The sequence below is a fragment of the Galdieria sulphuraria genome (assembly GCF_000341285.1).
Source record: "Galdieria sulphuraria unplaced genomic scaffold scaf_3, whole genome shotgun sequence".
NCBI lineage: Eukaryota > Rhodophyta > Bangiophyceae > Galdieriales > Galdieriaceae > Galdieria > Galdieria sulphuraria.
Genome location: NW_005178472.1, coordinates 1 through 26,017, shown reverse-complemented (window position 1 = coordinate 26,017; position 26,017 = coordinate 1). Strand labels below are relative to the sequence as shown.

The 26,017-nt window shown below is 38.8% G+C and overlaps 11 protein-coding genes and 1 non-coding gene across 15 annotated transcripts, besides 3 other annotated features; 9 read left to right on the top strand and 3 right to left on the bottom strand.

Moving 5' to 3' along the window:
- The first annotated feature begins 37 nt into the window (after nucleotides 1-37).
- Gasu_05520 (cleavage and polyadenylation specificity factor subunit-like protein) lies at nucleotides 38-4,712 on the top strand. The gene is made up of 6 exons (XM_005708600.1): nucleotides 38-177; nucleotides 225-398; nucleotides 449-855; nucleotides 904-1,096; nucleotides 1,144-3,804; nucleotides 3,851-4,712. Exons 1-6 carry the CDS (start codon nucleotides 64-66, stop codon nucleotides 4,664-4,666), a joined length of 4,365 nt encoding a protein of 1,454 aa, XP_005708657.1. The 5' UTR covers nucleotides 38-63; the 3' UTR covers nucleotides 4,667-4,712.
- Nucleotides 4,713-4,716: 4 nt separating this feature from the next.
- Nucleotides 4,717-6,097, bottom strand: Gasu_05510 (aspartic-type endopeptidase). The gene is made up of 8 exons (XM_005708599.1): nucleotides 5,844-6,097; nucleotides 5,668-5,793; nucleotides 5,440-5,615; nucleotides 5,159-5,390; nucleotides 4,960-5,109; nucleotides 4,914-4,916; nucleotides 4,848-4,873; nucleotides 4,717-4,794 (listed from the first exon to the last, which is right to left on the bottom strand). Exons 1-8 carry the CDS (start codon nucleotides 6,042-6,044, stop codon nucleotides 4,776-4,778), a joined length of 933 nt encoding a protein of 310 aa, XP_005708656.1. The 5' UTR covers nucleotides 6,045-6,097; the 3' UTR covers nucleotides 4,717-4,775.
- Nucleotides 6,098-6,107: 10 nt separating this feature from the next.
- Nucleotides 6,108-7,622, top strand: Gasu_05500 (S-adenosylmethionine-dependent methyltransferases (SAM or AdoMet-MTase)). Of its 2 annotated transcripts, none has more exons than XM_005708598.1 (7): nucleotides 6,108-6,210; nucleotides 6,260-6,487; nucleotides 6,540-6,765; nucleotides 6,813-6,954; nucleotides 7,006-7,201; nucleotides 7,247-7,525; nucleotides 7,573-7,622. In XM_005708598.1, the coding sequence occupies exons 1-7, from the start codon at nucleotides 6,121-6,123 to the stop codon at nucleotides 7,594-7,596; spliced, it is 1,185 nt and encodes a 394-aa protein (XP_005708655.1). In that variant the 5' UTR covers nucleotides 6,108-6,120; the 3' UTR covers nucleotides 7,597-7,622. The 2 variants fall into 2 exon arrangements, with proteins under 2 accessions (XP_005708655.1, XP_005708654.1); XM_005708597.1 differs by having other exon boundaries at nucleotides 6,178-6,277; nucleotides 6,328-6,487.
- A 445-nt stretch (nucleotides 7,623-8,067) lies between these two features.
- Nucleotides 8,068-10,142, top strand: Gasu_05490 (PAB-dependent poly(A)-specific ribonuclease subunit 3). Of its 2 annotated transcripts, none has more exons than XM_005708596.1 (8): nucleotides 8,068-8,165; nucleotides 8,216-8,583; nucleotides 8,637-8,773; nucleotides 8,824-9,149; nucleotides 9,205-9,432; nucleotides 9,487-9,650; nucleotides 9,701-9,898; nucleotides 9,944-10,142. In XM_005708596.1, exons 1-8 carry the CDS (start codon nucleotides 8,072-8,074, stop codon nucleotides 10,118-10,120), a joined length of 1,692 nt encoding a protein of 563 aa, XP_005708653.1. In that variant the 5' UTR covers nucleotides 8,068-8,071; the 3' UTR covers nucleotides 10,121-10,142. The 2 variants fall into 2 exon arrangements, with proteins under 2 accessions (XP_005708653.1, XP_005708652.1); XM_005708595.1 differs by having other exon boundaries at nucleotides 8,824-8,953; nucleotides 9,002-9,149; nucleotides 9,701-10,104.
- Nucleotides 10,143-10,146: 4 nt separating this feature from the next.
- On the bottom strand, nucleotides 10,147-12,707 carry Gasu_05480 (uncharacterized protein). The gene is made up of 6 exons (XM_005708594.1): nucleotides 12,539-12,707; nucleotides 11,097-12,457; nucleotides 10,698-11,049; nucleotides 10,498-10,647; nucleotides 10,378-10,451; nucleotides 10,147-10,331 (listed from the first exon to the last, which is right to left on the bottom strand). Exons 2-6 carry the CDS (start codon nucleotides 12,449-12,451, stop codon nucleotides 10,193-10,195), a joined length of 2,070 nt encoding a protein of 689 aa, XP_005708651.1. The 5' UTR covers nucleotides 12,452-12,457; nucleotides 12,539-12,707; the 3' UTR covers nucleotides 10,147-10,192.
- Nucleotides 12,708-13,197: 490 nt separating this feature from the next.
- Gasu_05470 (pyridine nucleotide-disulfide oxidoreductase) lies at nucleotides 13,198-15,172 on the top strand. The gene has a single exon (XM_005708593.1). It carries the CDS (start codon nucleotides 13,371-13,373, stop codon nucleotides 15,117-15,119), a length of 1,749 nt encoding a protein of 582 aa, XP_005708650.1. The 5' UTR covers nucleotides 13,198-13,370; the 3' UTR covers nucleotides 15,120-15,172.
- A 5-nt stretch (nucleotides 15,173-15,177) lies between these two features.
- On the top strand, nucleotides 15,178-16,942 carry Gasu_05460 (transducin family protein / WD-40 repeat family protein). Its single transcript, XM_005708592.1, has 2 exons — nucleotides 15,178-16,368; nucleotides 16,422-16,942. Exons 1-2 carry the CDS (start codon nucleotides 15,212-15,214, stop codon nucleotides 16,849-16,851), a joined length of 1,587 nt encoding a protein of 528 aa, XP_005708649.1. The 5' UTR covers nucleotides 15,178-15,211; the 3' UTR covers nucleotides 16,852-16,942.
- A 5-nt stretch (nucleotides 16,943-16,947) lies between these two features.
- Nucleotides 16,948-18,182, top strand: Gasu_05450 (ATP-dependent Clp protease, protease subunit). Of its 2 annotated transcripts, none has more exons than XM_005708591.1 (4): nucleotides 16,948-17,240; nucleotides 17,287-17,626; nucleotides 17,681-17,834; nucleotides 17,884-18,182. In XM_005708591.1, exons 1-4 carry the CDS (start codon nucleotides 16,984-16,986, stop codon nucleotides 17,958-17,960), a joined length of 828 nt encoding a protein of 275 aa, XP_005708648.1. In that variant the 5' UTR covers nucleotides 16,948-16,983; the 3' UTR covers nucleotides 17,961-18,182. The 2 variants fall into 2 exon arrangements, with proteins under 2 accessions (XP_005708648.1, XP_005708647.1); XM_005708590.1 differs by having other exon boundaries at nucleotides 17,884-18,062.
- On the bottom strand, nucleotides 18,067-19,137 carry Gasu_05440 (nucleotide binding protein). Its single transcript, XM_005708589.1, has 6 exons — nucleotides 19,022-19,137; nucleotides 18,775-18,971; nucleotides 18,617-18,720; nucleotides 18,413-18,569; nucleotides 18,214-18,365; nucleotides 18,067-18,160 (listed from the first exon to the last, which is right to left on the bottom strand). The coding sequence occupies exons 1-6, from the start codon at nucleotides 19,114-19,116 to the stop codon at nucleotides 18,095-18,097; spliced, it is 771 nt and encodes a 256-aa protein (XP_005708646.1). The 5' UTR covers nucleotides 19,117-19,137; the 3' UTR covers nucleotides 18,067-18,094.
- Nucleotides 19,138-19,217: 80 nt separating this feature from the next.
- Nucleotides 19,218-20,812, top strand: Gasu_05430 (uncharacterized protein). The gene has a single exon (XM_005708588.1). It carries the CDS (start codon nucleotides 19,233-19,235, stop codon nucleotides 20,136-20,138), a length of 906 nt encoding a protein of 301 aa, XP_005708645.1. The 5' UTR covers nucleotides 19,218-19,232; the 3' UTR covers nucleotides 20,139-20,812.
- Nucleotides 20,813-21,817: 1,005 nt separating this feature from the next.
- On the top strand, nucleotides 21,818-22,732 carry Gasu_05420 (uncharacterized protein). The gene has a single exon (XM_005708587.1). It carries the CDS (start codon nucleotides 21,861-21,863, stop codon nucleotides 22,062-22,064), a length of 204 nt encoding a protein of 67 aa, XP_005708644.1. The 5' UTR covers nucleotides 21,818-21,860; the 3' UTR covers nucleotides 22,065-22,732.
- A 1,375-nt stretch (nucleotides 22,733-24,107) lies between these two features.
- On the top strand, nucleotides 24,108-25,934 carry Gasu_nc0003. The gene has a single exon (XR_009833483.1). It is a non-coding gene; the product is annotated as an 18S ribosomal RNA (ribosomal RNA).
- Nucleotides 25,389-25,805: a sequence feature (Protein overlapping with rRNA (Gasu_05410, EME32123.1) was converted to a misc_feature.).
- Nucleotides 25,880-25,897: a sequence feature (Protein overlapping with rRNA (Gasu_05410, EME32123.1) was converted to a misc_feature.).
- A 29-nt stretch (nucleotides 25,935-25,963) lies between the features above and the next one.
- Nucleotides 25,964-26,016: a sequence feature (Short protein (Gasu_05400, EME32122.1) was converted to a misc_feature.).
- Nucleotide 26,017: the final 1 nt, after the last annotated feature.

Below are 26,017 nucleotides of genomic sequence, written 5' to 3'. Positions count from 1 at the left end.
TTCAGAAGAACTGTTCGACATTGCGAATTTTCTACGACATTATTCAAGCTTGGCAGTGAGGAAATGTTGAATGGTAGTTTGCATACCCTTGTGCCACCCTCAGCAGTAACTTGTTCTGCAGTTGGATACTTTTCTCTACGTGGCGCTTCTTTCGGTCCATGTTTAGCAGTAGCAAAGGTATTGCCTTGTAGAAATCGGTAGTTTGGAATTTTGAAAGAATCTAGGGTACAGTGTTGGAGCTTTATCAAATTTATTTTGAACACAAAAGGTTTCTCCTGATTTCTGTTTTCAACTTGTATGGAAGACCAGAGAAAATGCTTTCCATCCGACGGAGCATCGGCCGTTGTGACTATTTAGTGCTGATATTTGGAGGTGGCACTCGCTGGAGTTTGCTGAAAGTAAGTCTCACTCAAATTGTTTACCCTTTAGTGACACCCAAGTTTTACAGTGGAGTGATAAGTCGCAGGTTTGGGACACGATTCAACTGATAGATTTGTATACCACCATATATCAATCCGTGACCATTCAACAAGCAGAGTCCTTTGAAGGCATTTTAGATAGCGTTTTACTTGAAAACTTAGCTAGAACGTCCTCGCGCTCCACTTCGTTAGTAACGAAAGAAGAGCCTCCCATTTTTCGAGATATTATGGATGCCAAAGTTGATCCTGAACACGGTCTGATTGCAGTACTTATAAGAAAGAAAAATCTTCTTCTTATTGCAAAGTATCCTATCTTATCACATCGAGATAGTCTCTCGGCAGAATGCAGTTCAAACAAATTGCTTTCTGATCCAGTTATACTAGACTTGAGGAGGCTGGGGCATTTTGAGACCATTCATTTCTGTTTTATGTTCGGGTATGTTTTTTAGAAACTGTTTGTGTGAGATTTAAACAAAGTTTCAAGTTATTCTCTCCCAACTTTAGCTCTCTTAGAAGAAAAAACTCCGACATGGTCTGGGAGTTTTTCAGTAACCAGAGATAGTCGCCTTGTTTCTGTCGTACAGTTCGATTTGTCTGATAAAAAAATGAAAAGAATATGGCAAGTTGAAGAACTACCTCATGAATGCTTTATGGTTTCTAGCGTACCATTTTTGCAGGTATGAAGTGGTGTCATTTTATTGTTTGACTTACTTTTCATTTGTAGGGAGGTGGTTTTCTTGTATTTGGATGGAATATTATTCTTTATTTTCGTGATGGTAGCTTTGTGGATGGATTATCTTGCAATGATTTGGGAGATGTTTACCTTTCCAAGTGGAGTTTGAGGTCACAGGATGCTCCAATTTCGCTTGATGGCTGTGAAGTTGTTTCGGAATTCGATAGTCATGATACTTTCATGAAAAATCCCGTTATAATTCTTAGAGATGGGGCTTTTTTTGAGTTATGCATTCCAAAGAAAGGAGGCGATTCTGTTATATCCCTTCGTTATTGTAAAATTTTGATACAACCTTCAACTGTCTCATACTGTGGAAATGGTTTGATTTTTTTAGGTTCTCATGTTTCTCCTTCTGCTTTGTTGGAAATTATTTGGAAGAACTCTACTGAATTACATCCTGAGGACGACGAATTGGAAAGCTTTTTTGGAAAGTCTTCAAACAAGAATTTTGTCGTGGAGACCATAGATTCAAGAGATTCTTTGTTTTGTATCGGTCCTATACAAGACCTAGAAGTTTTCGATAATATTATAGGTAGCTCTAGAAAGATGGAGTTAATTGCCGCAGTAGGTTCTCGAAATTATGGTGCTGTTATCATCTTTCGACGAACCGTAAGCCCGAGTCTTTTGACGTCCATCCGTTTAGAAGATTGTCAACAAATTTGGAATGTTTTATGCCAACGGAAAATGGGAGAAAGGAATGGAAGCGTTCCTCTTTTAATTTTAAGTACGCAGAGAAATACAATTGTTTTATCAGTCTCGGACACAATAGACGAACTTGTGGACAGTCAATTTCAAACATCTTCGCGTACTTTGTGGGTTTCAAGGGTTCTGCATGATCGCTACATTATTCAAGTATTTGATGAAGGCTTGCGAATCTTAGGAAACTGGGACAGTTTGATCAGTCTTTACGAATTACCACCTGGAGATGTAGTGACTCAAGCATTTGTCTGTGATCCTTACGTTATGCTTCATCTTTCTAGTAGTTATTTAGTGATACTAAAAATTTCTTTGGACGACAGAGTTTCTTCTTCGGATGGAAACAAAGTTGCATTTGAGCAAGTATTTTCTACTTCTCATTTGAGTATCATTTCGTCCTGTACTTTTAGTTGTAGTTACGATAAGAGCTATCATGATGAACAGCGGAACGAAATGAAGTTGGATGGAGTGATAAGCGATGTTTCTGATGAAGAGTATGATAGTCTGTTTGCAACGTCGTCGGTTCCATTTGAATATTCCTTTTTACATCCTAGTCTGAGACACAACTATATACCACCTACGTTGGAATTGAGTCAGCATTCGAACAGGAAACAAGAAGTTGCTATTATTGTTCATCCATTTGTGGGTATTCTATCACGTGAAGGTTTTCTAGAAATTTATGACGTTGTCTCGAAGCAACTTTGTTTCTTCAACAAATCTTTACTTTATTTTCCGAGAATACTTGTTAATGACGGTGAGAAGACAACTCGAACTCGTGGAGTCTCTAGAGGAACTTTCAAACTTGATCCACAAGATGTAGAGGTCAGGATATACGAATTTCCAGGTGAGAATGAAAGAGCAACAGAAGCTTCTTGTTTGTGGTTGTTTGTTCGATATCGAAAGGAATTGTTGGCTATTTATCGCGGCAATTTTCAATTGGATGAAAACGATATCTTTACTTTTGATTTTTGTCGTGTTTCACTATATTCATTAGATGTTGACAGTCCTTCAGTCAATATTGAGAACAATGTGATACCACATCTTAGACCTTTTTATAATCTTTCTAGTCATTTTGGAGTCTTTCTTACAGGTTCTGTACCGAGCATCATTGTATTAAGTAAGGGATATCCTCAAAAACATGAGATAATGATAGATTCTGGAGTTGAGTATGGAGATATACTCTCTATTACGAATATGGGAGATCCAGAAAATAATCGGAAACTATGGATATTGGATAGTAACGGAAGGATTCATTTTGGGGAAATTAGAGAGACGCAGTTGGAGTCTATCAACTGGGCTTGGCCTGTTGAAGTGTTTCGAATGAATGGCTGCGTTAAGAACGTGGTTTATCATGCAACAACGGGTACATTTGGGGTTGTAGTTAGTTCTATAGTTTCTATGAGTAGACTAGAAAGAAAAAGACAAATTTTTGAAAGGCAGAAACGTGACGAACGAGCCATTTTGGGTTCTCAGGCTCCTCCCGAAGAAGAGAATAATACTGAGTTCGAAGAAAATGAACCCAAGAATGCCTTGCCGATTGAAGTAGAAGCGTATGAGCTTCAAATATATCGAGCAGATACTTGGGAATTGGTGGATAAGTTTGCATTTAAGGAAGAAGAAGCAGTTTTATCTGCAACTTTCATGCAGGTTGATGCGTATAAGATAACTGAAGAAGAAAATAATGATGACAAATCTTCCAGAGCAACGCAGCAACAAGCTGAAGCAGCCATCTCTCAAAGCTCTCGTTCGATAAAGTTCAAGCCTAAAGAGTGTATTGTGATTGGCACCGGTTTTATCAAAGGTGAAGATGCAGGAACTCGTGGAAGGCTTATGCTTTTTGAAGTTGCTAGGCAAGAAGCTTATACTGAGGAGTCCGGAGCCTTTTCTGCCATTCAACTGATGCTAATTGCTGAGAAGGAACTAAAGAGTGTAGTTTCCAGTATTGCTAGATTGGAGGTAAGTATGATATTCTGTACTTTGTTCTAGTGTTTCATGCCGTTAGGGTTATATCTGCTGTGCGGTCGGTCCAAAGGTGGAAATATACAAATTAGTGAATGAAAGTGAACTTGTTTGTTGCTCGTTCTATTCAGGTTTTCAACTATTCTCAACCTCAATCAATACTGTCAAGCAGTATGTTTTTGTTGGAGACATGTACAAAGGCGGCTATTTTCTGTTTTGGAGAGATAGAAACAAGAGTCTCAACTTTTTAGGAAAAGATTTCGACCCCGTTCAAACATTATCTACTGAGTTTTTGATCCTAAATGAGTTCATCCTGTTTGTTGTATCCGACAACTTTGGAAACTTGCATTTGTTGGAATACGCGGGTCCACATGAAATAGAATCGAGAGGAGGTGAAAAGCTGCTTAGAAGAGGCGTCTTACATTTAGGTACGAGAAGTAGTAGCATGATTCGATTAAGGACGGATTGGAAAGAAAATAATTCAGAAGATAGAGCAGGATCACATATAGTGGTGCTAGGAACATGGGATGGTGGTTTGGCATGTCTGCTTCCTTTACAACAAGAAGAATACGAACAAAAAAATGAACTATTGAAAAAGGTGTATCTTCATAGTTACTCTCTTTATGTAGCAGGATTAAATCCACAAGAATTTCGAATTCCTCGTGGCCTCTCCAAGAAAACAAGAACCTTTGGTGAACGACTATTAGATAGTACTTTGCTTTCTTCGCTACAGGGACTAGAGTACACCAGTATTGTTGAAATAGCAAAAAGCTGTGGCCTTGATGCCAGTCAACTTTTGAAGCAGTCACAAATCTGTGGAAACGAATTTTCTTCTAAATTATTCCATGATAAACTATAACTTACTTAGTTCTTAGATTTATCTTCCTTGGACTCATTGTATTTAACCAGCTGTTTGAATTCTGTGCGAATCAGCGATAAGGAAGTTACTGAACCCAAGCAACAAGGAACTAAATATAGGAGTGCCGGCTAGAACAAGAGGCTTAGAATCTGAATACATCTCACAAAAAAAATAACAATACCTGGGCTGCGTTAAAGACTTCGACAGCTACAAAGGTCAACACAAGTCCTAACGTATACGCCAACACCACCTTTTTATGTCAATAAAATACCAAGATGCTCATATTTACCTACAGTCGTAAAATAGGGAGTTTTCGTTTCCTCCTCATTTTGATTTCTAAGATTGCGCCAATCAAAACGAAGAATCATGGCAACAAATAGTCCTGGAATGACTATGTCACCTAAGCCCAGCATGGAATATTCCTCAGAACTTCCCGAAAAAGACTTTAAAAAAACTCAAAACAGGGATTGCAAATATAAACAAAGTAGGTACCTTCGGGAATATTAACTTGATAGGTCCATTGAAGTTCTTGGCGACAGTAACCATAACGTTTGCACCGAACACTGGCTTTGAAGCAAAAACCCAAAAGATGTCGTAAAAGAATAAACCAAAAAGTAGAATGCAACTGCTTAAGAAGTCACCTAGAGCAAGCATTTCAATACCTAACACCGACAAGCTAGTTCCCATCATATTATTGGAGAGCCAGCTCTTGGAAGATACGTTCCTATAACAAAGTAAGCTTTCATATGTACAAAGAATGAACTTAAAATTACCAATATCCTACTAAACTAGCTATCATGAAGCAAATGATATGCGCCAAAGTCACGTTAAAATATAATTCACGGTTCAAACTCAAGTAGGACAAGAAATCTTCAACTAAAGGTAAAACAAACGTGAAAAAGGCACTTGCACCCAAAACAACCACATAAACGGTCAAAAAAAGATTCAACTAGTACGAGAAAGAGATTGGTTTGGGTAAGAAAACTGGAAAAGGAACTTACCCAGTACTCCGGCAGAAATTTGAAAGCAAAAAAAAGCCCTAACAAGGAGAGTGAAGCAATGACGGGAAACTTATACGCATCACGTTCAGTAATGACTTGTGCGTCTCTGCTTCCTCCTTTCCGTTTCTAACTCTAGTATTCACGAAGAGCAGCACACAAGAATAAGAGGAACCTACCCGCTCTTGTTCTTTCTTTGCTGCTCTATAGGAACCTAATACTACACAAGACGTTGCACTTATTATCATTTGAAGAAACACGGGAACTTTAAGTACTACAGGAAGTAAAAGAACGCCGACAAGAGCTGAATAGGAAAGTAACAACATCTTATTTATCATCATCCAACTAAAATGTGTTTGGATGCCTCGTTGGTTTAGCATCTTGGCTTTTTTTGGTTTTCGGTTGTACAACTACAGGAATATTAGAAACAGCTTTTCTATAAAATCAAAAGGACATATGAAGTACTGCTCGTATAGGCCAGAATCTGTTGCACATAGCAGTTTTAACCTTGAAGTTTTTTTGAAGTTCTATTCGCTATCATGTGAGGTATGAACCGTTGCAGACTGTATTTCGCACTTCAACTTTTCGTTTGCAGCCAAAGTACTGTGAAGAAGTAAGAAAGCTACTTGGGAAGCATGTATTGAAAGGTAATCAAATCAAAAGCATTCAAGTAGAAGACGGAGGGAGAAAAAGAAAACTATTGCTCCGATATTTAACGGAACTTCCTGTTGAAGAAGTTCTAGAAGATTTTGAGCACGTGAGTCCCGAATTTATCAATAGGGAGAAAGAACTTCGAGAATATTTATATCGAACAATATCAGAGGTGCTTTTAACTTCTTTGTGTAGGCCACTTCAGTCTTTGATAATTTTTATAGGACACGACTTACAATTCAAATACGTCACAATACTTGAAGCAGCTCCTAAGGAGCGCCGAACTTGAAAGCCTTGAAATTTCATATGATATTCGCAACTGGCCCTTGAACAAAATTCTAAGGCGACTACTCCCCGAGATAGTTTCGTGGCCTTCTTCCTTTGAGACAGTCGGACGTATTATTCACTTGAATCTTCGTGAGGAACTTTTGCCTTATCGTCATCTCATAGGTTTGTTTCTTTGATTTCGTCAGATTTTTGAGTTATGCTTTGTGTAGGAAACATTCTGTTGATGAAACACTATCCACGAATAAAGACTGTAGTGAATAAAGTTGGAGAGACATCAGGTCCGTTTAGGACTTTTGATATGGAAATATTGAGTGGCGAGTCGAACTTGATCACAGAGGTAAAAGAAAATGGGTAAGCACGCTTATATGATTCTCCTGGAATGGTAGTAATTTCCCGCATTAGTTGTGTTTACGAGTTAGATTACGAAAGAGTATATTGGAATTCTAAGCTAGAAGCAGAAAGACGTCGCGTGATTGAAACTTTTTCATCTTGTGATATTATAGCTGATGCATTTGCTGGGGTTGGACCTTTTGTTATTCCAGCAGCAAAACACAAAGGTTGTGTTGCCTTCGGAAATGACTTGAACCCCATATCAACTGTAAGTCAGTTATGTGTTAGGTATTTATTTTGACCACAAGTTTAGGAATTTTTATCAAAGAATATTCGAAGAAATGGTGTATCACATTTGGTTAGAGCCTCTTGCCTCGACGCTTGTACTTTTGTTAAGCAGCTTATCGAAGAAGAAGTATATTTTACTAAGCTTATTATGAATTATCCTTCGAAGTCAACTGAATTTTTGCACGTTTTGAAGGGATTGTACAAAGGTAGAGAGGATAGACCGCTTCCTATTGTATATTGTTATATTTTCGGTCGAGGACCGGATCCTTTCAAAGATGCACTTTCCGCTGTCTTTGAAGGACTTGTTGGAACAAATAGCCCACCCTTTGACACTTCTGCTTTTCAAGTAAGACTTGTAAGAGACGTCGCTCCTGAAAAATTTCATATGTTGGTACAATTTGAGTTACCCGCTCAAGTGGCATATGATCAAAAAACATAAAATTTTATTATGAAGGTTCCACTAGGTAGGTTTTGCTAACTACAATACCCGTTCTTCAAAGAGGGCCCAGTTTTGCTGCCCTAGTAAAATACAGTGTTCAACTTTTATCATGCTTTCAAGTCAGTTTTCTTTCTTACGCAGAAAGTGTCCATCTAACAAGACAATTCAAGAGCCAAGTTCTTCCGTCTTAGATTCCGCGGCGTGATGACTCGATGCGGGCTTGTAAAAATAGAAATAAGCCTGTTCCAAGACAACATAACCAGTAAAGAGCGCCAAAGCTGTACCGAAACCGGTAAAACAAGCTTTAAAGTTGGTCCAAGGGCTAATCGCTGGATGCTTCCGCCACTCCTTTGCCTTACTTGCAAACATAAGTGAATGCCGATAAGTTCAAATCGATTGCTACCGAGAGAAATGGAAGATGTTTCAAGGGGTGGTAGAGGTTTAAGAGCTTCTGCTCCAGAGTTTACCTTTCAAGACGTAAGAAAGCACTCGGATAGTTTTCATGGTATGTGGAATTCTCGTGATTGAGACAGTGGCTCCGACTTGCGTGATAAGGTTATTCCGCAAGTAGCAGCGATATTTCGATTTCGACTGCAGAAGATGATGTCACCCTGTCGGATGACGTCCCTTCTTTTAGAAACCTTAACTATTTAGTGAATTCAAAAGCCGGTAATTTGGCTGGCTCATCTTTAATAGAGACAACAAGGAAACAGTCACTGGGCAGTCCCTCGAGACAACCAAGAAAGAATATCGTTTTTCAGGAAAATCTTAGTGAAAAAAGTTGTATGACGGAAGATCTTTTTGAAGAGAGTCGCTTAGTACGAAGTTCCAAAAAGAAAGTTGACTGGATTTTCTGTTCTCATCAAATAACCTCTAGCCTTCCTACAACAATCAACCAGTATCACTCTCTATATCAGATAGAGGCAAGGAATTGGAAGTTGTGTTCCATATATTTGTCTACTGAAATATTTTTAAGGAAACATCTTCTGGAGTTCCTGTGTTTCTCAACTATAGATGTCTGTCATCGTCAGATGGAAAAGTTTACCTTCTTCGAAGAGTTCTTGGAGCTGTACCCTTTGATTCTCAGTTTGTCTTAAAATGTGTGGAAAGATGGTATTGTATTTGCGTTTGCATTGTGTAACTCAAAGTTTATTTTTGAAAAGGAAAAAAATTCGGCATCCCTCTGTTGTCCCGCTATGTGAAGTGTTTTCTACTTTTGCTTTCACTCAAGGAGCTGCAAATGAGCTTGTATTTGTTTATCCATTTTACGACAACGCCCAAATATTTCGAAAGGTAAACAGTATTTGTAAACTATTTTCGACATTTCAGAAGGGACTTCAGGTTTATCTACCCAGTGAGGATGAAGAGAACAAGCAAGTATTTCCCTTACCTGAGAAAGTGATTTGGACCATATTGATACAATTAATTTCTTCATTGGATGCTTTGCATTCAGCAGAGATGGTTGCAGGCGAGTCATTGTCATCTTCAGGTAGTGTTTGTTTGCATTCTTGATAGGCAATTGTTATAAACGAGAGCTTTGATAGGAATTCTTGTTGTGGGTACGCACAGAATCCGGTTGAATAAATGCGGTATCGCCGAGTCGCTTTCAACTGATTCGGTTGGTAGTAAAAACTATTCTCAATACAGCACTTCTTTTGTACTTGATATTGAAAGAAAGAAGCAAGATGATGTTTGGAGGTTGATGCATCTTTTATTTCTTTTGACTCTTCGTAGTCACGCTTCCATCGTAAAGAATGGAGTATTGCAAATCGGTATAGCAAAATATTCAGGGATAATGATTTGGTTCTCAATCGAGACTTTGTTAGGGGTGAATGATGCGCTCAATGTATTGCAGAGTATGGCTTTTTATTCTCACGACATTTTGCATATTCTGTCGTTCCTTGTCGATCACTATAATAGGACCTTACCTGTTTCCATAACACAAATTTGTTCTATAGTGGCACCACAAATAATTTATGACTACGGACATGTACGGAATTTTACTTTTGAAAGAATATATTTTATTCTGTTCTTTAATAGGTATGGCTTCATGCGGATACCTTGGAAGCTGAGCTGGATAGAAGACTGAATTCTAGTCGGTTATTTCAACTCATCAGTCTATTCGGTTTCGTCCTGGATTGGGATGACAGTTCTACAATTTCACAGTGGTCCGAAACAGAAGATAAATTTGTCCTTAGATTATTTTATGATTATATGTTCCATCCATATGATAATGAGGTGAGAAGATTTTTTTTGCATTCACATGGGTTCATATTTTTCTAGAATAAGTGTTTTCTTGATATAAGTCACGTGATTGAATGTTTAAATCGAGTGGATGTGGGTTCTGAAGAGCTCATGCTTCTTGCGTCCAAAGATAGCAAATCTCTTTTGGTTGTTTCCTATGCGGATATAAGATGTAGTTTAGTAAAAGCACTATCTGAACACGGAATAAGTCTATGATGATACGCTCAAAAAAAAATAACTTACATAAAATATTGGTACATGGCCATGTAAGATGGGTATTTCTCAACGTCATTTGATAATTCCATTAACTTCTATTCCTTTTATCACATCGCAGATAACCAGTGAGATTTCATAAGCTTCCTTGAGGTTTCCTAAGGCCTTGCGTCGATCCTCGAACATTGCCTTCAACATGGAAAACAATGGTACACTAGGAATAGTTACGTTTCGAATATACCGTGTCCAATATATCGTACCTGTAATCCAACAGAAAGTTTAAGGAACAATTTCGGTCCTTCAAGTAATAAATCATAAAATGACAAGTTCGCAGCTGTTGGTGTTCTTAGTTTAAGCTAATTCTTTCGGCTGATACTTACTGAATAATGAAAAAACAAAACTGACTCTGACATTGTGAACCGATTGTTTCCTAGCTTTTCAACAAATATTCGCTGCCATGAAGGCTGCCTCTGCGATATACAACTTAACTTGGGCTGATTGAAATATGTAGAATATTCATATTGTAAAAGCTACAAAGGATTCCGTCTCAAATTTCTTCAACGAACATTTTAACACTCACCATGAGATATTCTCGAATCGTAATACATATCAACATCTCCGTCAAAGAAGTATAGTCGTGAATTTCAGACGAGCAAGTCAAAACTTCCTTCAATTTATAGCCAAGATAAATTCCAGCACGCTGAAAGCATAAGGAAGACGATGACAAAAGTAATGTCCCCAACTGAACGATATAACCTGAGTACATGCTTTGCTTCGATTTTACGTATTCTTGTCCTGTGAATAAAATATCGATTATCAACATCAACATATAAAGCAACGACGAATGGGCAGATAAGAAGATTTCTTCTTGTTGTATTGTCGAAAAATGTCTCAAGAAGCGAAAAATGATTTCAATATCGTCTGACGAAACACTACTCAAGTTTAAAAGGCGCCAATGTGGCAAATGATATTATCATACCGTTGTAGTAAAAACCCCTCCAAAATGATAACTGTACCTTCTATAACATTGAAAAAAGTTTTCAAAGGTATTGTTTCTTCCATCATTCTTTGAACTAGAGCAAGAATTCGTTCTAAACTAATACAATTTGAAAGGTCCAATGTATGGCAAAATTCTTTGATCTTTAAAAGGACAGAATGAAGGATTCTGCTTGCATCTTCGAGTGACGTCATTGAGTATCCGCTTTCAAGAATTTGCAACAAGGAATCTATAAACTTGAGCAGATTCGGGGTGGTGTCTTTCAACACACTATAGTCTTCTTCTGAGTACATATTTAGGAATCTAAGAAGATTACTTGATAAATGCTCCTCAGAATTGAGAACAAGTCGTCTCAATGCCATCAACTCATCACCAGTTAAAAGATTCATAGTATTGACTAAACACTTCTCTGCACGGTCTTGCGTCATATCATTGGTAACACCAGTATTCGGTTCCGGAAAAATATGAAAAGATACGGCAGTGTGAAACGAATACCTCTTATCAGGTATTTCTTCATCTAAAATTAGTTGTCTAGGTCGTCTTTTGTCATAAAAACCAAACGCGGAATTCGGGACAGGACGACTTTGATCATGTTGATTCAGTTCATTGACTACCGTCTCAAATTCGTCCAAAACATTTTTTACTCTCTTACCGGGCTTTGTCAACTGAGTAAGATGTCCTCGAAGAATATTTCTTGAGTTCTTCTGTGTCGTCTCTGCATCTAAACGAGCCGGAAGGTCCTTATCTCCGCTTCCGTCCTGCAAAAAGGAATTTACTTTTCTATTCACTTCTAAAGAATTGATTTCCTGGTGATAAAATTCGTTCAATTTCTGCAGCCTCGTGACTTCTGCATGAAGCTGGTTGATTTCTTCCCTAGAGGAACATGGAAGTGAAGAGTCTCGTTTGTGGCTATCTTGTCGGAGAAGCCTGCAAGCTTCTATTGCCTCAAACTTTTCTCTTTCCAGTTTTTCCAATCTTTCACGTAAAATGGAAATTTCCCCTTGCTTCTTCATCAATACAGACTCTAACTCAACCATTCTTGTAGGACGTGCCTGATTCAATGTAAAGCCGTCACTTGTACCTTTTGAAAGTTTAGCCGAATCTGGTGAAGGATCCTTGTCGGAAGTGGAAGAAGCTTCCGTTTCTCTATTGAAAGCACCAAACGTCTCAGGATGGGGTTGGAATGAGCGAGATATTTTGAGTCTACTATTTTGTACTGTCTGAGCATTCGAGCTAGAAGGAATCTCGTGAAATCCGTGCCCTTTCAAAAGTTTCTCTTCTTCATAAGCTATTTTGACGCAAATTTCATTCCACTCGAAGTCTTCTGTTTCTGACATTGGGAACTTATTCAGTTTGTTCAAGGAAAAACAATTCTGCTAGGCGTAAAAGGCGTGATTCTTGTTTTCAACAAGCTGCCACCATACCGTTTAGGAAATGTAGTACAATCGCAAAATTCCCAATGTCCATTATCGTCGAATGCGTCAATTTTTGAGCAAACGAAGCCTGATTAAGGCGGACTCATGTTGATGCGCTCAATAATCCAGTGAAGCTCCAAACACATCAAGTACAACATAATGATTAAAAATGAACAAACCATTACTTTACAAAATAGACGTTATATGCAGTCAACTGTCTGGCAGCTTTCTTCTTTACTTATAGAAGAGTCATACTAAAACTGAAACCTTTAGTGCCACCAAAAAGGCAATAAGACTTTTACTTTGCAGCTGTCCAAACTCAATCTGACTGCCTTGCGTCATCACTTACTTGCGGTCTTTGGCAGAAACTGTGAAATTGTTTGCAACTCTTGCAAAGCCACACTGGTTCCTAGTCCAGTGGACCTTTATGTAGCAAGGGTTAAAAAAGTACTTAACTTGTCTTTAATGTCATCCAAAACTAGTCTTTGAACACAATCAAGTGAAAAAGTATGTTGATATATTGACGGCCAGCTTCTTCAACCGTCGACTACAGTTTCAAAGATACTTGTCATATTTTCTTGTTTCGTTAACACTCTAATATCATACCCAGTGGAAAGAGAGTTGTTACAAGTATAACGAAAACTAACGTTATCACAGAAAACGAAATCGAGCATAGTCTTGTTGTCGTTGTGCTATTTCAATGTTTCACATCAGATCTCCTTAGCAACTTTCAGTTGACCTTCCAGAATTAGTTGACGAAAAGGGCATGAACAAGTTACACATGAGGGATCTGAAAAATGGGAAATTTGGTTAAAGCATTTTGGCGCGTTTTGTTTCTAACATGGCATCAGCGCAAGCAAAAGACAGTCCTCGTATTGTTATAGTTGGTGGCGTAGCAGGAGGTGCCTCAGCCGCAGCACGCTGCCGTAGACTTTGCGAGAATGCAAGCATCACTATCTTCGAACGTGGTCCCTATATTTCTTTTGCAAACTGCGGATTACCATATTATGTCGGAAGTGTTATTAAAACAAAGGAGGATCTTTTGGTTGCCTCAGTAGGTTTGTTTAGAAACCGACTGAATGTCGATGTCCGATTGCGTCAGGAAGTGACAAAAATTGACAGACAGAAGAAAACAGTTGATGTTACGGACTTGGAAAACAAAAGGAGCTATCAAGAGAAATATGATTATCTTGTACTCGCTCCTGGTGCTGAACCTATTCGACCCAAACTTGAAGGAATTGATTTGGAGGGCGTATATTCCATTCGAGATATACCTGATGCCTCACATATCAAAGAATGGATATCTAAGAATAATGCGAAAAGCGCAGTTGTTGTTGGAGGTGGCTTTATTGGTTTAGAGATGGCTGAAAATTTATGTCTTTTGAATCTGAAGGTCCATTTAGTGGAAGCATTGCCACAGTTAATGCCTGCCATGGACCCTGAAATGTTACCTCCATTGTACAGAAAAATGAAAGAGCATGGCGTAGATATTATTTTTCATGACGGACTGAAAAGCATAAAGAAGGAGGAGAGTAGTTCTGGAAAGAGTAGCTTGCGAGTCATTACTGCATCGGGTAATTTTGTTGTTGCGGATATGGTCATCTTAGGTATTGGAGTTCGTCCGGATGCCCATCTTGCAAAAGATTGTGGCTTAAAAATAGGATCATTGGGAGGAATTGTTGTTGATGAGCATATGAAAACCTCGGATGACAATATATACGCTGTTGGAGACGCAGTAGAGGTGGACGATTTCTTATTTCCTGGCGAAAAAACTCTGCTGGCCTTGGCGGGGCCAGCCAATCGACAGGCTCGAATTGCAGTAGAAAGTATATTGGGAAGAAAGAATCACACTTTCCGTGGTGTGCAAGGAACTTTTGTTTGTGGCGCATTTGGCATGGTTGTTGCTGCAACCGGTGCATCGGAGAAAAAATTACAGAAAAGAGGTTGGAAGCAAGGTTGTGAATATGAAACCGCTGTTATCCATGCTGGATCTCATGCTGGTTATTACCCCAACTCGAAGACTATTCATTTGAAGTTAATTTTTGGTTTGAAAGATGGGAAGATTCTGGGAGCTCAGGCTGTTGGTGAAGATGGTGTTGACAAGCGGATTGATTGTATCGCAATGGCCATTCAAGCAGGTATGACTGTGATGGATATAGAGGAATCGGAACTATGTTATGCTCCTCAGTTTGGTTCTGCGAAAGATCCTGTTAACCTTGCAGGGATGGTTGCGTCCAATATCTTGCGTGGTGACGTCCAACAGACGCATTGGCTTGAACATGAAGAGTGGTTAAATGATTCCATGACAAAGAAGGGAGAGAATGAGAAAAACATTTTAATTGATGTCAGAAATCCTGAAGAAGTGCAGGCGGAACCCGTCCCACATGCGCAGAATATTCCACTCCGTGATATTCGAAGCCATCTCGAAAAGTTACCAAAGGAGAAGGAAATTGCAGTATTTTGTCGTTCGGGACAGCGTTCGTACTTAGCGTCCAGAATATTGTGTCAGTTGGGTTATCACGTGAAGAATATTTCTGGTGGATTTCTTTCGTATCGAGATGCAAAGGCAAGTTCGGACATTAGTGGATAGCTTTATATCTTATCGTGTTAGCTTCAAAATTAAATTTGTTTTTCATTCCCATGACGGAGTTGAACCAAGTGGATACTTTTACTACAAAAGAGATGACTTTGGAAAGTTCGGACAGTGACCTTTCAGATGAGTCTCTTTCTGAAGAATTCCACGAGAATACAACTGAAACGATGGTGAATTTACCTCTTTCACACGAAGTAAACCTCGGCGGCCACCGTGCTACTGTTTCTACCATCGCTATAGAGCCTTCTGGGGTTCGAATGGCGACCGGTTCTAACGACACAACTCTTAAACTGTGGGACTTTGCAACAATGACGAATAGACTAAAGTATTTTGCTAGTATTGAGCCACTTGGGGCTTATCCTCTACGACTAGCAGAATTTTCACCAACAGGTTCTAGTATTCTTGTCATTGGAGGAAGTTCCCGTGCAAAATTACTTACCCGTGACGGTGAAGATATATCTGAAACACCTCAAGGAGATATGTATCTCGTAAGTATGAAAAATACAAAAGGCCACGTCGCTTCTTTGTTATATGGTAACTGGAACCCAACGAGAAACGACAGCTTTGCAACTAGTTCAACAGACGGAACAATTAGGTTGTGGACTTTGAGTAAAAAAGGTTCTGTGGAACAAGGAAGTATTCTGACTTTAAAAGCAAAGGACGGAAAGAAAAACACTTGCTCTTCGTTCCGTTTTGCGAACGATGGGAAAAGGTTGTTTTGTGCTTGCGAAGATGGTTCGTTGAAAGTATATGAGCCGAGTTCAACCCAAGTACGACCGGTCGAAGAAGTCGGTAGCGCACAAAAGTTTCGAGGCACACTGGGTGTGGCGACAGATCTTCAACTTACGAGAGATGACTTAACTTTGGTTACTCGTACTACTAACGGTTGCTTGTTTATGTGGGACTGTCGAAGATTGGAAGAACCTTTAACCGTGTTTGACGATTTACCGAACAGCAGTGATATGACATCATGTGTCTTTTCTCCGAACGGCGAATATATATGTACAACTACAAGTGACAATTCAAAAGGAGGCAGCTCTTCCGTTGTTTTCTTCTCCAGAGCTTCTGTAAGTCGCTGTTTTGATGTTGCCGTATCTTCCCGAAACGGTGCTGCTGTTGCTGTCTGCTGGTCTCCTGCTCTGAATCAAATATTTTATGGCTCCACTTCTGGAAGTGTTGTGGGACTTTACTCCCCAGAAACAAGCAAGAAGGGACTCTTATTGTGTGTATCCACACCAGAGAAAAGGTCAGTCTACTCTAAGATTGTACGCATTGTAGCAACTAATTTTTTCTCTACAGAGAAGAGGGAAGTATTGCCAATATTGGTGCCGGCGAGGTATTTCTACCCAATGCGTTACCCATGTACCAAACCGAGTTTTTACCGAATGGCCTGCCGATGACAGAAGCAAACAAGAGGAACAAGATTCGAAAAGACCCTGTGTTAACAAAGAAGCCAACTGTGCCTTCTGGACCAAGACCGGACTTGGTCGGCAAGACAACGTTATCCTCCCATTTTATGCAGTCACACCTGAAGAAAGCTTGGGCAGATGAGGATCCTAGGGAGGCACTTTTGCGTTATGAGCAAGACGCCAAGTCAAAGCCCGTGTTTACTGGTAGAGCTTATCAGTACCAAGATAAGATAATTTTAGCTGATAAGACAGCCGAACAGGAACAAGAAGAACAGTGGGAGAGGTTGAAGAAACGCAAGCTACCTTCGAATACTTCGTAGCTAGTGTTTCCAGTTCTGCTACTAATTTTCAATGTTTTCAGTCCACGCCTTTATGTAAGATACTATCTGACATTGTATACTGCGGTTTCAATTCCGACTGAAAATTATTTACGGATTAACGTGCATTGAACTATGATTTTTATGGCGTTTGTTGCAAATGTTTTTGCGTGTAAGAATAGGAGAGCTACGTTGGTAAATAGCTTTGTAGAAAAGAAAGTTTGTTTTTCAGTAAAGCAGCTTGGTATTTTACAGCACTTGAAGAAAGTAAGGAGACTGGAAAGGTTGAGTAACCGTTGTCGAACTACTGCAGTGGAAACAGGGGCTTCTAACTATGAAGGTGCCAGGTTGGGACCTCCACCCGATCTCCCTTCACTTTTGCTTCATAACAGGTATATGATGGTTGTTTGTTCTAAAAAATTCTGATCTCCGCGAAAGAATTATATACCTTGGCATGCCCCTCCTACCTGCCGTGACTGAGTTAATTATTGCAGAATTTCTTTACTTGCAGTACGAAAGTGGAGAGAAGCCAATATATCTCTATATAAACTCAACGGGTACTTCCAATCCTGACGGTTCCACTGCAGGTTTCGAAACAGAAGCGTTTGCCGTCTGTGACACCATGCGCTACGTGAAGCCACCGGTTCACACAATTTGTGTTGGACAAGCTTATGGGACCGCAGCGCTACTACTTGCTGCAGGAGAAAAGGGCTTCCGTGCTGCCTTGCCACACGCTACTGTTATGCTACATCAACCGAGAAGTTCAACTCAAGGGCCGGTACGTTCCTATGACCAAGTTAAACTATTTCTCAACTGGTTTTTCGTGTTGTAGGCTTCAGACATAGCAATAAAGGCAAGAGAAGTTTTATACAATCGAAAGGTGACCTTTGAATTACTCAGTGAGTCAACCGGACAGCCTTTCGAAAAGATTCAAAAGGATTCACAGAGGACGAAATACATGACTCCAGAGGAGGCGAAGGAATACGGTAGGATTAATAACTAGTTGCAAACTTTTTCCTAAACGTTTTCCAACAGGGATAATCGACAAAATTCTGACTAGTACGAAAGAACCGTTTGTCGAAAAACCCAGCTTCATTCACGCTCTAAACTAGTCGTCCTTATCTATCATTACAGCGGGTTTGAAATATAGATAAAATTCTTCTTCTGTTTCAAGTCAGATAAGTTTCGATTTCTGAAAAGAGAGTCAGTGGGGTTGCTTGATAGTTCAGCATATGCGGCAATACAGTTATCGCAGCATATAACCGCATGCATGATCTGCTTCCTTCACAACTTTTGCTAAAAGTTGTGGATCCTAAGAGGGTCGAATGCTGAAACCTCTTTGGTAGCAAGTAGTAACTACCGTACCTTGACGCTAAGCATTTCAAACTGTACAAGATTGAAATCTTCAAGCAAACTACAAATGGCACTATGTAATGCTACAAATGTTGACGTTCCCGTTAATACGGTCATATGCGTTGCCAGGTTTTCACATTTACATATATCTTCGAAGTCAATTTCTACGACGAGTCATATATGAACACAACTCAGACCAAACTCAATTTACCGCAATCTTGAGCATCACGAAATATGTCGATTTTAGTAAGAACACTCAAAAACGGTAGTGACAGATTTATGAGCAAACTTAGAGAAGTCAAACATGACGAAAGGAACGAAGAGGATTCCAAACAACGATTGCTGTCTATCAGATTGAGTACGACGGCCTTAACAATAGTTAGTCATGAATAAAAAGAGTCGGAAGAGAACAAACTCGCAAATCAAAAGTTTCCTGCAAACGATGAATTAACTTGGCAATACTCTCGCAACTTAAGTAAAGCTCAATTTGCCCCGGAAAATCAATAATTAGATAAAGGTCTATTCAGCTATAATTCAGCATAAAACAGAACTAGGGTCACTTCAGCAACTCACTTGAAGTTTTCGACAAACTTTCAATTAACCAAGAAAAATTGTCTTCCAAAACAGCAAAACAACGCAGCAGTCCTCCATTTGGTCCACAAGAATCAGAGGAACAAAGTTGCTTGAAATTCACAAGGTCTCTTATGTCGATATCTGGGGAGTAGGGTAGAAATTCTGCAGCGGGATCAAAGTTCGCAAGAGTCACCGGTCTTTTTAGGAGAAGGATTAAGAAAAAATATGAAAACTTTTCCTTTCTTACCTACAGTTGCTCTCCAACAATTCACGTACAGCGGCGCAATAAGTGCTTTTACCGGAACCAGGAGGACCAATAACGAATTGAGAATACAAAGGCATTTGAGCATCAAATAATTAAAATTTTGTCGGAAATGCTAAAACATTATCTCTTTTCGCTATTACTTGTGGTTGCTTTGATTAGTTTCTTCGTTATCTTTTCTTTTAGGAGTCATAACATGAATGGAGTCTTATCTTATGCAAAGTTTCCAGAAACGGAAAGTTTGTTACGTGCCTGGAAGGGTTCCGAGAACCTTGTACCTAGAATAGGTTTTTTGTTTTTGTCCAAAGATGGCATTGAATTTGAAGAGTTGTGGAGGGCTTGGTTTCGGGGAAATGAAGAGAAGGCTTTAGTGTTGATACACTGTGATAAATGTACTGATTCTGAGACCAGTGACTGGTTGAACGAGCATCGCACTAGCGTTCAAGTAAACACTGCCTGGGGACATCCCAATTTGACAAAGGCTATGATTCTTCTTTTAAACGAAGCTTTTGCGCAAGACAGTGATGGAAGGATTGCAAAGGTTGTGTTTCTTTCTGATAAATGTGTGCCGCTGCAGAGTTTTGATGGTTGCTACAGACTTCTTCTGTCCGATCCTTATTGTTGGTTACATAGGACTGTGGATCAACTTCCACAACTTGTAGAACTTCCTAAGGCATCACAGTGGATAGCCCTTAATCGTGATGCTTTAATAGTTGCAAAGAATTTTACTCTGTTTGAATATTATTCTGATATGGTATATATTCGCAAAGCTGCTGAGTGGAATTTGTTGACAGACGAATTTTATTTTGCTAATCTTCTTGTAGAAAATCAAATGTGGGTACAAATTCAGAATCGAACGATGACTTGGCTTAAATGGACAAACGGGAGCAGTCCTGTAACCTTCTCTTCAGTAGTTGATCTTGAAAGTGTCAAGGAACTTTTGTTCCAAGCTAAACTCAACGGTGTACTTTTTGCCCGGAAATTTTTACGGAGCACTAATTACGAAGCTCTTGGACTACATCATGTGCCATTTTTGGTCAACAAATCTTCTATAAGCTCTATCCCGACTCCTTACATCTCCAACGCAGGTATTATCATATAGCTCCTGTTGTTCGTGACTAGTTGTTCTTGGTGTTTCTTCATTCTCTTCTAAACGCAACAAGATATGAATGAGTCTATCGTGAAACAACCAAAATGTGCATTTTTGGAAATGGTTCAAACAATTCATTCAACTGCCACTTATCCTTTAAAAATCAGAGAAGAAAGCATGGGAATTCGTCTTCCTCCTAATAAACGATGGAATAAAGGATGGATTGGACTACACTGTCGAAACGGACAGAAGAAGCTACTTGAAGAATAGCTGCAAAGTCTGAAAACGATTTTTTGATCGGATTTTACATAGGTATAACGCATCATTAGTCAAACTAAAAGTTTGTGGTCAAAGTAATGGTCTTTGTGAAGAACCAAAGTCAACTACTGCACCCAACTCTACACAAAATCAATTCCTTGGTTTTGCAGAATAAGTAGGCTGATCTGGAAATATCCGTGTAAGGAAACTAAAGTGTTACAAGGACTAAAAGTTCAAACTCTCAACCGATTCATCAGACTGCGATAGAACCACGGCCACTGTAACTTTTCCAACGGTGTTCTTTCTTATCGCAGGCAGGTTGTCTATCTATCTATCGACAAGTATTTACACCATTTCGTTGGTTTCCTAAAGTTACTCTACCCACTGTACAACATCATATTTTAGAGCAGGGTGTGCCCTTTCTTATTTTTCAGAACCACAACCTAATAGAAAATTCCTTGAACCCAAACCACATAACTGGAACCTCTAAAGTGTTCACACCGCAGGGCAACAAAAAGTTTCCAGACCATTAGTTTCCCTTATCTCACCAAACCAACGATAATTCCACAAAAAGACAAACTTGGTTCCAATATAAATTTTACGTTGCTTAGTTTAGTTTGATCAAAACCAACTATGTTTTTCGGCTCCAATGTCACTTACGAGGTGCCAAAACCTTGTCTGAGCACTCGTAGCCCAACTTGCAAATGTATTCTTACAAGTTAGTGTTTATTAAAAAATGAAAAGGAGGAGGTCATTATCTGCTGCGTAGTTGACTGCAAAATACTTGAATTGTATTTTCTAGTGTTGGCGATTTCATCTTGTCTGAAATTGTCATATTCTTTTCCTAGAGTGATAAAGAAAGTCAAGGTGGATAGAACTGCCACCTATGTAAAGTAGGGAATAAAAAGTTTTAAAGTGTCAAACAGACACAACTGGCAAGTTGACAAGCAGAAAATCCAATGCTATAATTATTAGTCAAAACACACAAGACATTTTCTCTGAATGGTGGATGTCATTTATAGTCTATCTATATGAACTTTTTTTTTATATGGGAAAATATTTCTCATCTTGTTGTTTAATATTACAAATGTCATTCAAATATTGATGGGATTCCTTTTTGGTTGTGTTGCTTAAAGAAAAATTCTGAAAGTGGTTGAGAAAGCTTTTTGGACGAGTTGTTTCAGTTGTTGTCCAGTCTGTAGCGGAGTCTTGGTTTTTGTGACACAAGTACCAGACTTTTATTTACGTGGTTGAAAGTGACACCATCTAAAAGGGAGAAACTTTCCATTTTGTACCAAAGTTTAAGCAGTTGGAGGTCAAAGTGAAAAAGAAAACGGCTCTTCCGATTTTACCTTTTATTGCAAAAGCAATACGATCTTTCAAGTTTGCTCTTTCAACTATTTTTGTAAAAAGACTTGAGAATTTTTATAACAAGTTGGTTTGTTTGATTGGTTACTCGCAGTAGTTGGAATTTCGATGGGAAGTGTAACAAGTCATTTGTCACGTTGTGTGTATATCTATGTATCCTGTTCATCACTAGGAAAGAAATGGGAACGCTTTTTGTGGAAACACGATGATTTTCTAAGGAGAGTACGAGTATCTATACTAGGTTTTCTATTCCAGGAACCAAGTTGGTATGTCTTTATAGAGTTGTTTTTACATGGTGAGGTAACTAGTTGAGAATTTCTTTTGCTCGAAAGAAATAAAAGGGTGTAACTACTTTTGTATGGTCAACTGCAAACTGTTCTTAACGATAATTCTGTCAATTTTAAACTTGCGACTATGTTTTGGAAAAAGCTCAATCACTACAAGTAATACCCAACTATGATTGCTGCTTCCAACTCACTAGAGTCTTTCTTTTTTGGAGTTGTTTCAAAACAAAGTTGTGTATGTTTACACAACGACTCTTTATCCCTTTTTTGTTGAATGAGAAAACTACAAGCTAGGGAATGGTGCTAGAAGGTTGACTTGATATTTTTCCGATACAACTTGAGAAAGTTTGATGGTTGTAACTTTTTCAGCAACGTACTAAAGCAACCATGTTGGGACCAAGGTTCAAAGAATAATCATCCAATCATTTGAAATGTTGAGGACACCATGTAGAGTTTGAAATTTTTGTTGTACTTTTGTGTCAAAGGACAAGTTATTCAAGTAGTAACTCAACTTTTAGGTTACATTTTTTTGAGTGTTTTTTGTTCTATTTTTTCACAAATAGTCTTGCCTTGTCAAGTAGAAGAGAGAGAGAGGAGGGGTGTGAGGGTTTATCCTCCTTTTTTTTATTGTATAGAGCTATGAACTCTTCTTCTTTATGTGTGTGTGTATACAATAGGGAGTATTGGAAATGTTCTCTCCTTTTGAAACTTTGCTTTTGAAGGAGAGTTTGGACCTCACTATGAAAGTTTGAAGAGTTTTGACCTTTTGAGTTGTTTTTATTGTGTGTATCCCCTCACACAAGAGTGACAATTAGGAAGATGGGTTTATTTTCTAGACACTCGTATATCTATATATATATATATATATATATATATTTGTAGTGGAAAACAAGAGAGAGTTGGTTTTTTTTGAGAGGGGTTTAAAAGCTAGGTTTTTATTGTTTGTATAATAAAAAAAGAGTGTTGGTTTGTTTTCCTTTTGTTGAGTTTCAAACTGTTTTGTTGCCACGTGTCATCATTTGATTCATCTCAAAAGCCCGCGCAACGAACCGTCACTTTTGGCTTTTTAAATAGCATTTTTTTCCAGAAAAATGAAGCCAGACAGACAAGAAGAAAACCACTTTTACTAGTTTTCAAAGACGGGTAAAGTGGAGTGATATGCGAAAGTTGAATGGCTTTATGTATGGATGAAGATGATGTTTGAATTTGGGAGTGGGGAAAATCCTCGAATGGGGGTGGGCCTTTCCAATGATGCATGATCTGTAATCCATCTTTGCCATTGATTTCAAAACTGTGGGTAATCAGAGTGGTTTCAAAAGAGAAAGAAGGAGGAGGATGTTGAAGATGTGCTTGTGCGTATTACATAGATGTGTATGTATTTGCGTGTCTTTATGTCTCTCTTTTCTGTGTCTCTTTTGGAACTTTTTCTGTATACTGCATGTTGTGATGTATATAGTATGGTTAGGAGTTGATGTATTAAACTACCGATGATTTGGTAATGTTATTTTGATTCAAAAGTATGAATATAGTTTCCATCTTGATGAGTTAGAGATTATTTGGCTTGAATTTTCATTCGCCGCTCATCTTTATAGAATGGACTATATGTTTTTTGTCTTTTTGAAGGAAACCTCTGCTACTCTATTTTCCTTTATGTATTGTCATGATTTCATTTTTGTGTGAATCACAGTACTGGATGTAAAATAGTAAGTAGTATTTTAAGAGATGTATTTTCTTCCAACAAGACAAAGGAATGAAACAAAGGATGGTTTTTTCAATGATGAATGTTATAGATGGATCCCATCTGTTGTTTTGGGGTTTCATTGAGACATTTATTATTCGAAAGAAAAAAGTAAAATTTCCATCTTTTCCAGTTTAGGAAAGGAGGAAGAGGAAGAAAGAAGGTGAATATTCCACCAAAGTTGTGTACGACACAAAGATACAATTTTTTGACTTATGGTATGTACATTTTATGTGTGTATATTCATGTTGTTTCTATTGTGCTGTTTTTGTGTGTATATCAATCAATTTTGTGGACATTTTCTCTCTTTTCTTTGTGTTGTATATACATGATACCCCGTTGATCCTGCGGGTCGCGTATGCTTGTCTCAAGGATTAAGCCATGCAAATGCCAGTATAAGCCACATGGATGGCGAGACTGTGAATGGCTCATTAAAACAGTTATAATCTACACAATGTTAGTTTGTTATATGGATAACCCTAGTAATGCTAGAGCTAATACATGCCCTATTTCCATTTTTGGGAATTGCACTTATTAGTGATCCTACTTTACACTTTTCCTGTCACAGGGTTTAGTGTTGAATGTTGAATCATGATAATTTTGTGGATTGATAGTCTTTTTACTATTGACGCATTGTTTGAATATCTGCCCTATCAACTTTTGACGGTAGGATTGAGGCCTACCGTGGTGTTGACGGGTAACGGGGAATTAGGGTTCGATTCCGGAGAGGGAGCCTGAGAGATGGCTACCACATCCAAGGATGGCAGCAGGCGCGCAAATTACCCAATCCTGACACAGGGAGGTAGCGACAAGAAATACTGATAGATAACACTAAGTGTTATTTTATTGGCATGACGTTTATGTAAACGCGTAACGAAGTAACGATTGGAGGGCAAGTCTGGTGCCAGCAGCCGCGGTAATTCCAGCTCCAATAGCGTACACGAACGTTGTTGCAGTTAAAACGCCCGTAGTCTGAACTGTGAGATGTTTTTCATTTTACTCTTTTTTTTGAAAGAGTACGAATGGATGACACTCATTTTGAAATGAATGTTTGGATTGATCTTGATTGATTGATTTTTGACATTGATTTTGATTTACTGTGAAAAAATTAGAGTGTTTCAAGCGCTTCTTGTGAAAGTATAGCTTAGCATGGTATAATAGTATTAATGTATTGATAAGACTTTAGTAGGAAGTTTTATTGATTGAAAATGCATCAATAGGGGTAGTTGGGGCCATTTGTATTCCCTAGTCAGAGGTGAAATTCTTGGATTTTTGGAAGACGAACAGTTGCGAAAGCGTTTGGCAAGGATATTCCCATTGATCAAGGACGAAAGTTAGGGGATCGAAGACGATTAGATACCGTCGTAGTCTTAACCATAAACGTTGCCATCTTAAAGATGGTGTATTGATTATTCAATCGTACATCCTTTTTATTCGGGAAACCAAAGATTTTGGGTTCTGGGGGGAGTATGGTCGCAAGTCTGAAACTTAAAGGAATTGACGGAAGGGCACCACCAGGAGTGGAGCCTGCGGCTTAATTTGACTCAACACGGGGCAACTTACCAGGTCCGGACATGATCATGATTGACAGATTGATAGCTCTTTCTTGATTTTATGGGTGGTGGTGCATGGCCGTTCTTAGTTGGTGGAGTGATTTGTCTGGTTAATTCCGTTAACGAACGAGACCTTTTCCTGCTAACTAGTTATATTGTATGTGAAGATATACGATATATACTTCTTAGAGGTACTATTCGTTTTTCACGGATGGAAGTTTTAGGCAATAACAGGTGTGTGATGCCCTTTGATGTCCTGGGCTGCACGCGGGCTACACTGATGCGATCAAATAGTTGTAAGAGACCATTTCTGAGAAGAGTATGGCAAACTCTGAAATTGCATCGTGCTGTGGGATTGAATACTGTAACTGTATTTATGAACGAGGAATTCCTTGTAAACGCGAGTCATCAACTTGCGTTGAATACGTCCCTGCCCTTTGTACACACCGCCCGTCGCTCCTACCGATTGAACGATCCGGTGAAGCGTACGGCTTGTTTTATTTTTTGATTTGAAAGGGTAAGATGAAAAGTACGTTGAACCTTATTGTTTAGAGGAAGGAGAAGTCGTAACAAGGTTTCCGTAGGTGAACCTGCGGAAGGATCATTCACAGTTGTAAGGTATATGGATAGGTTGATATGAGAGAGGTATATAATGGGTGGATAAAGGGAAGAGGAAGAGGAGGAAAGACG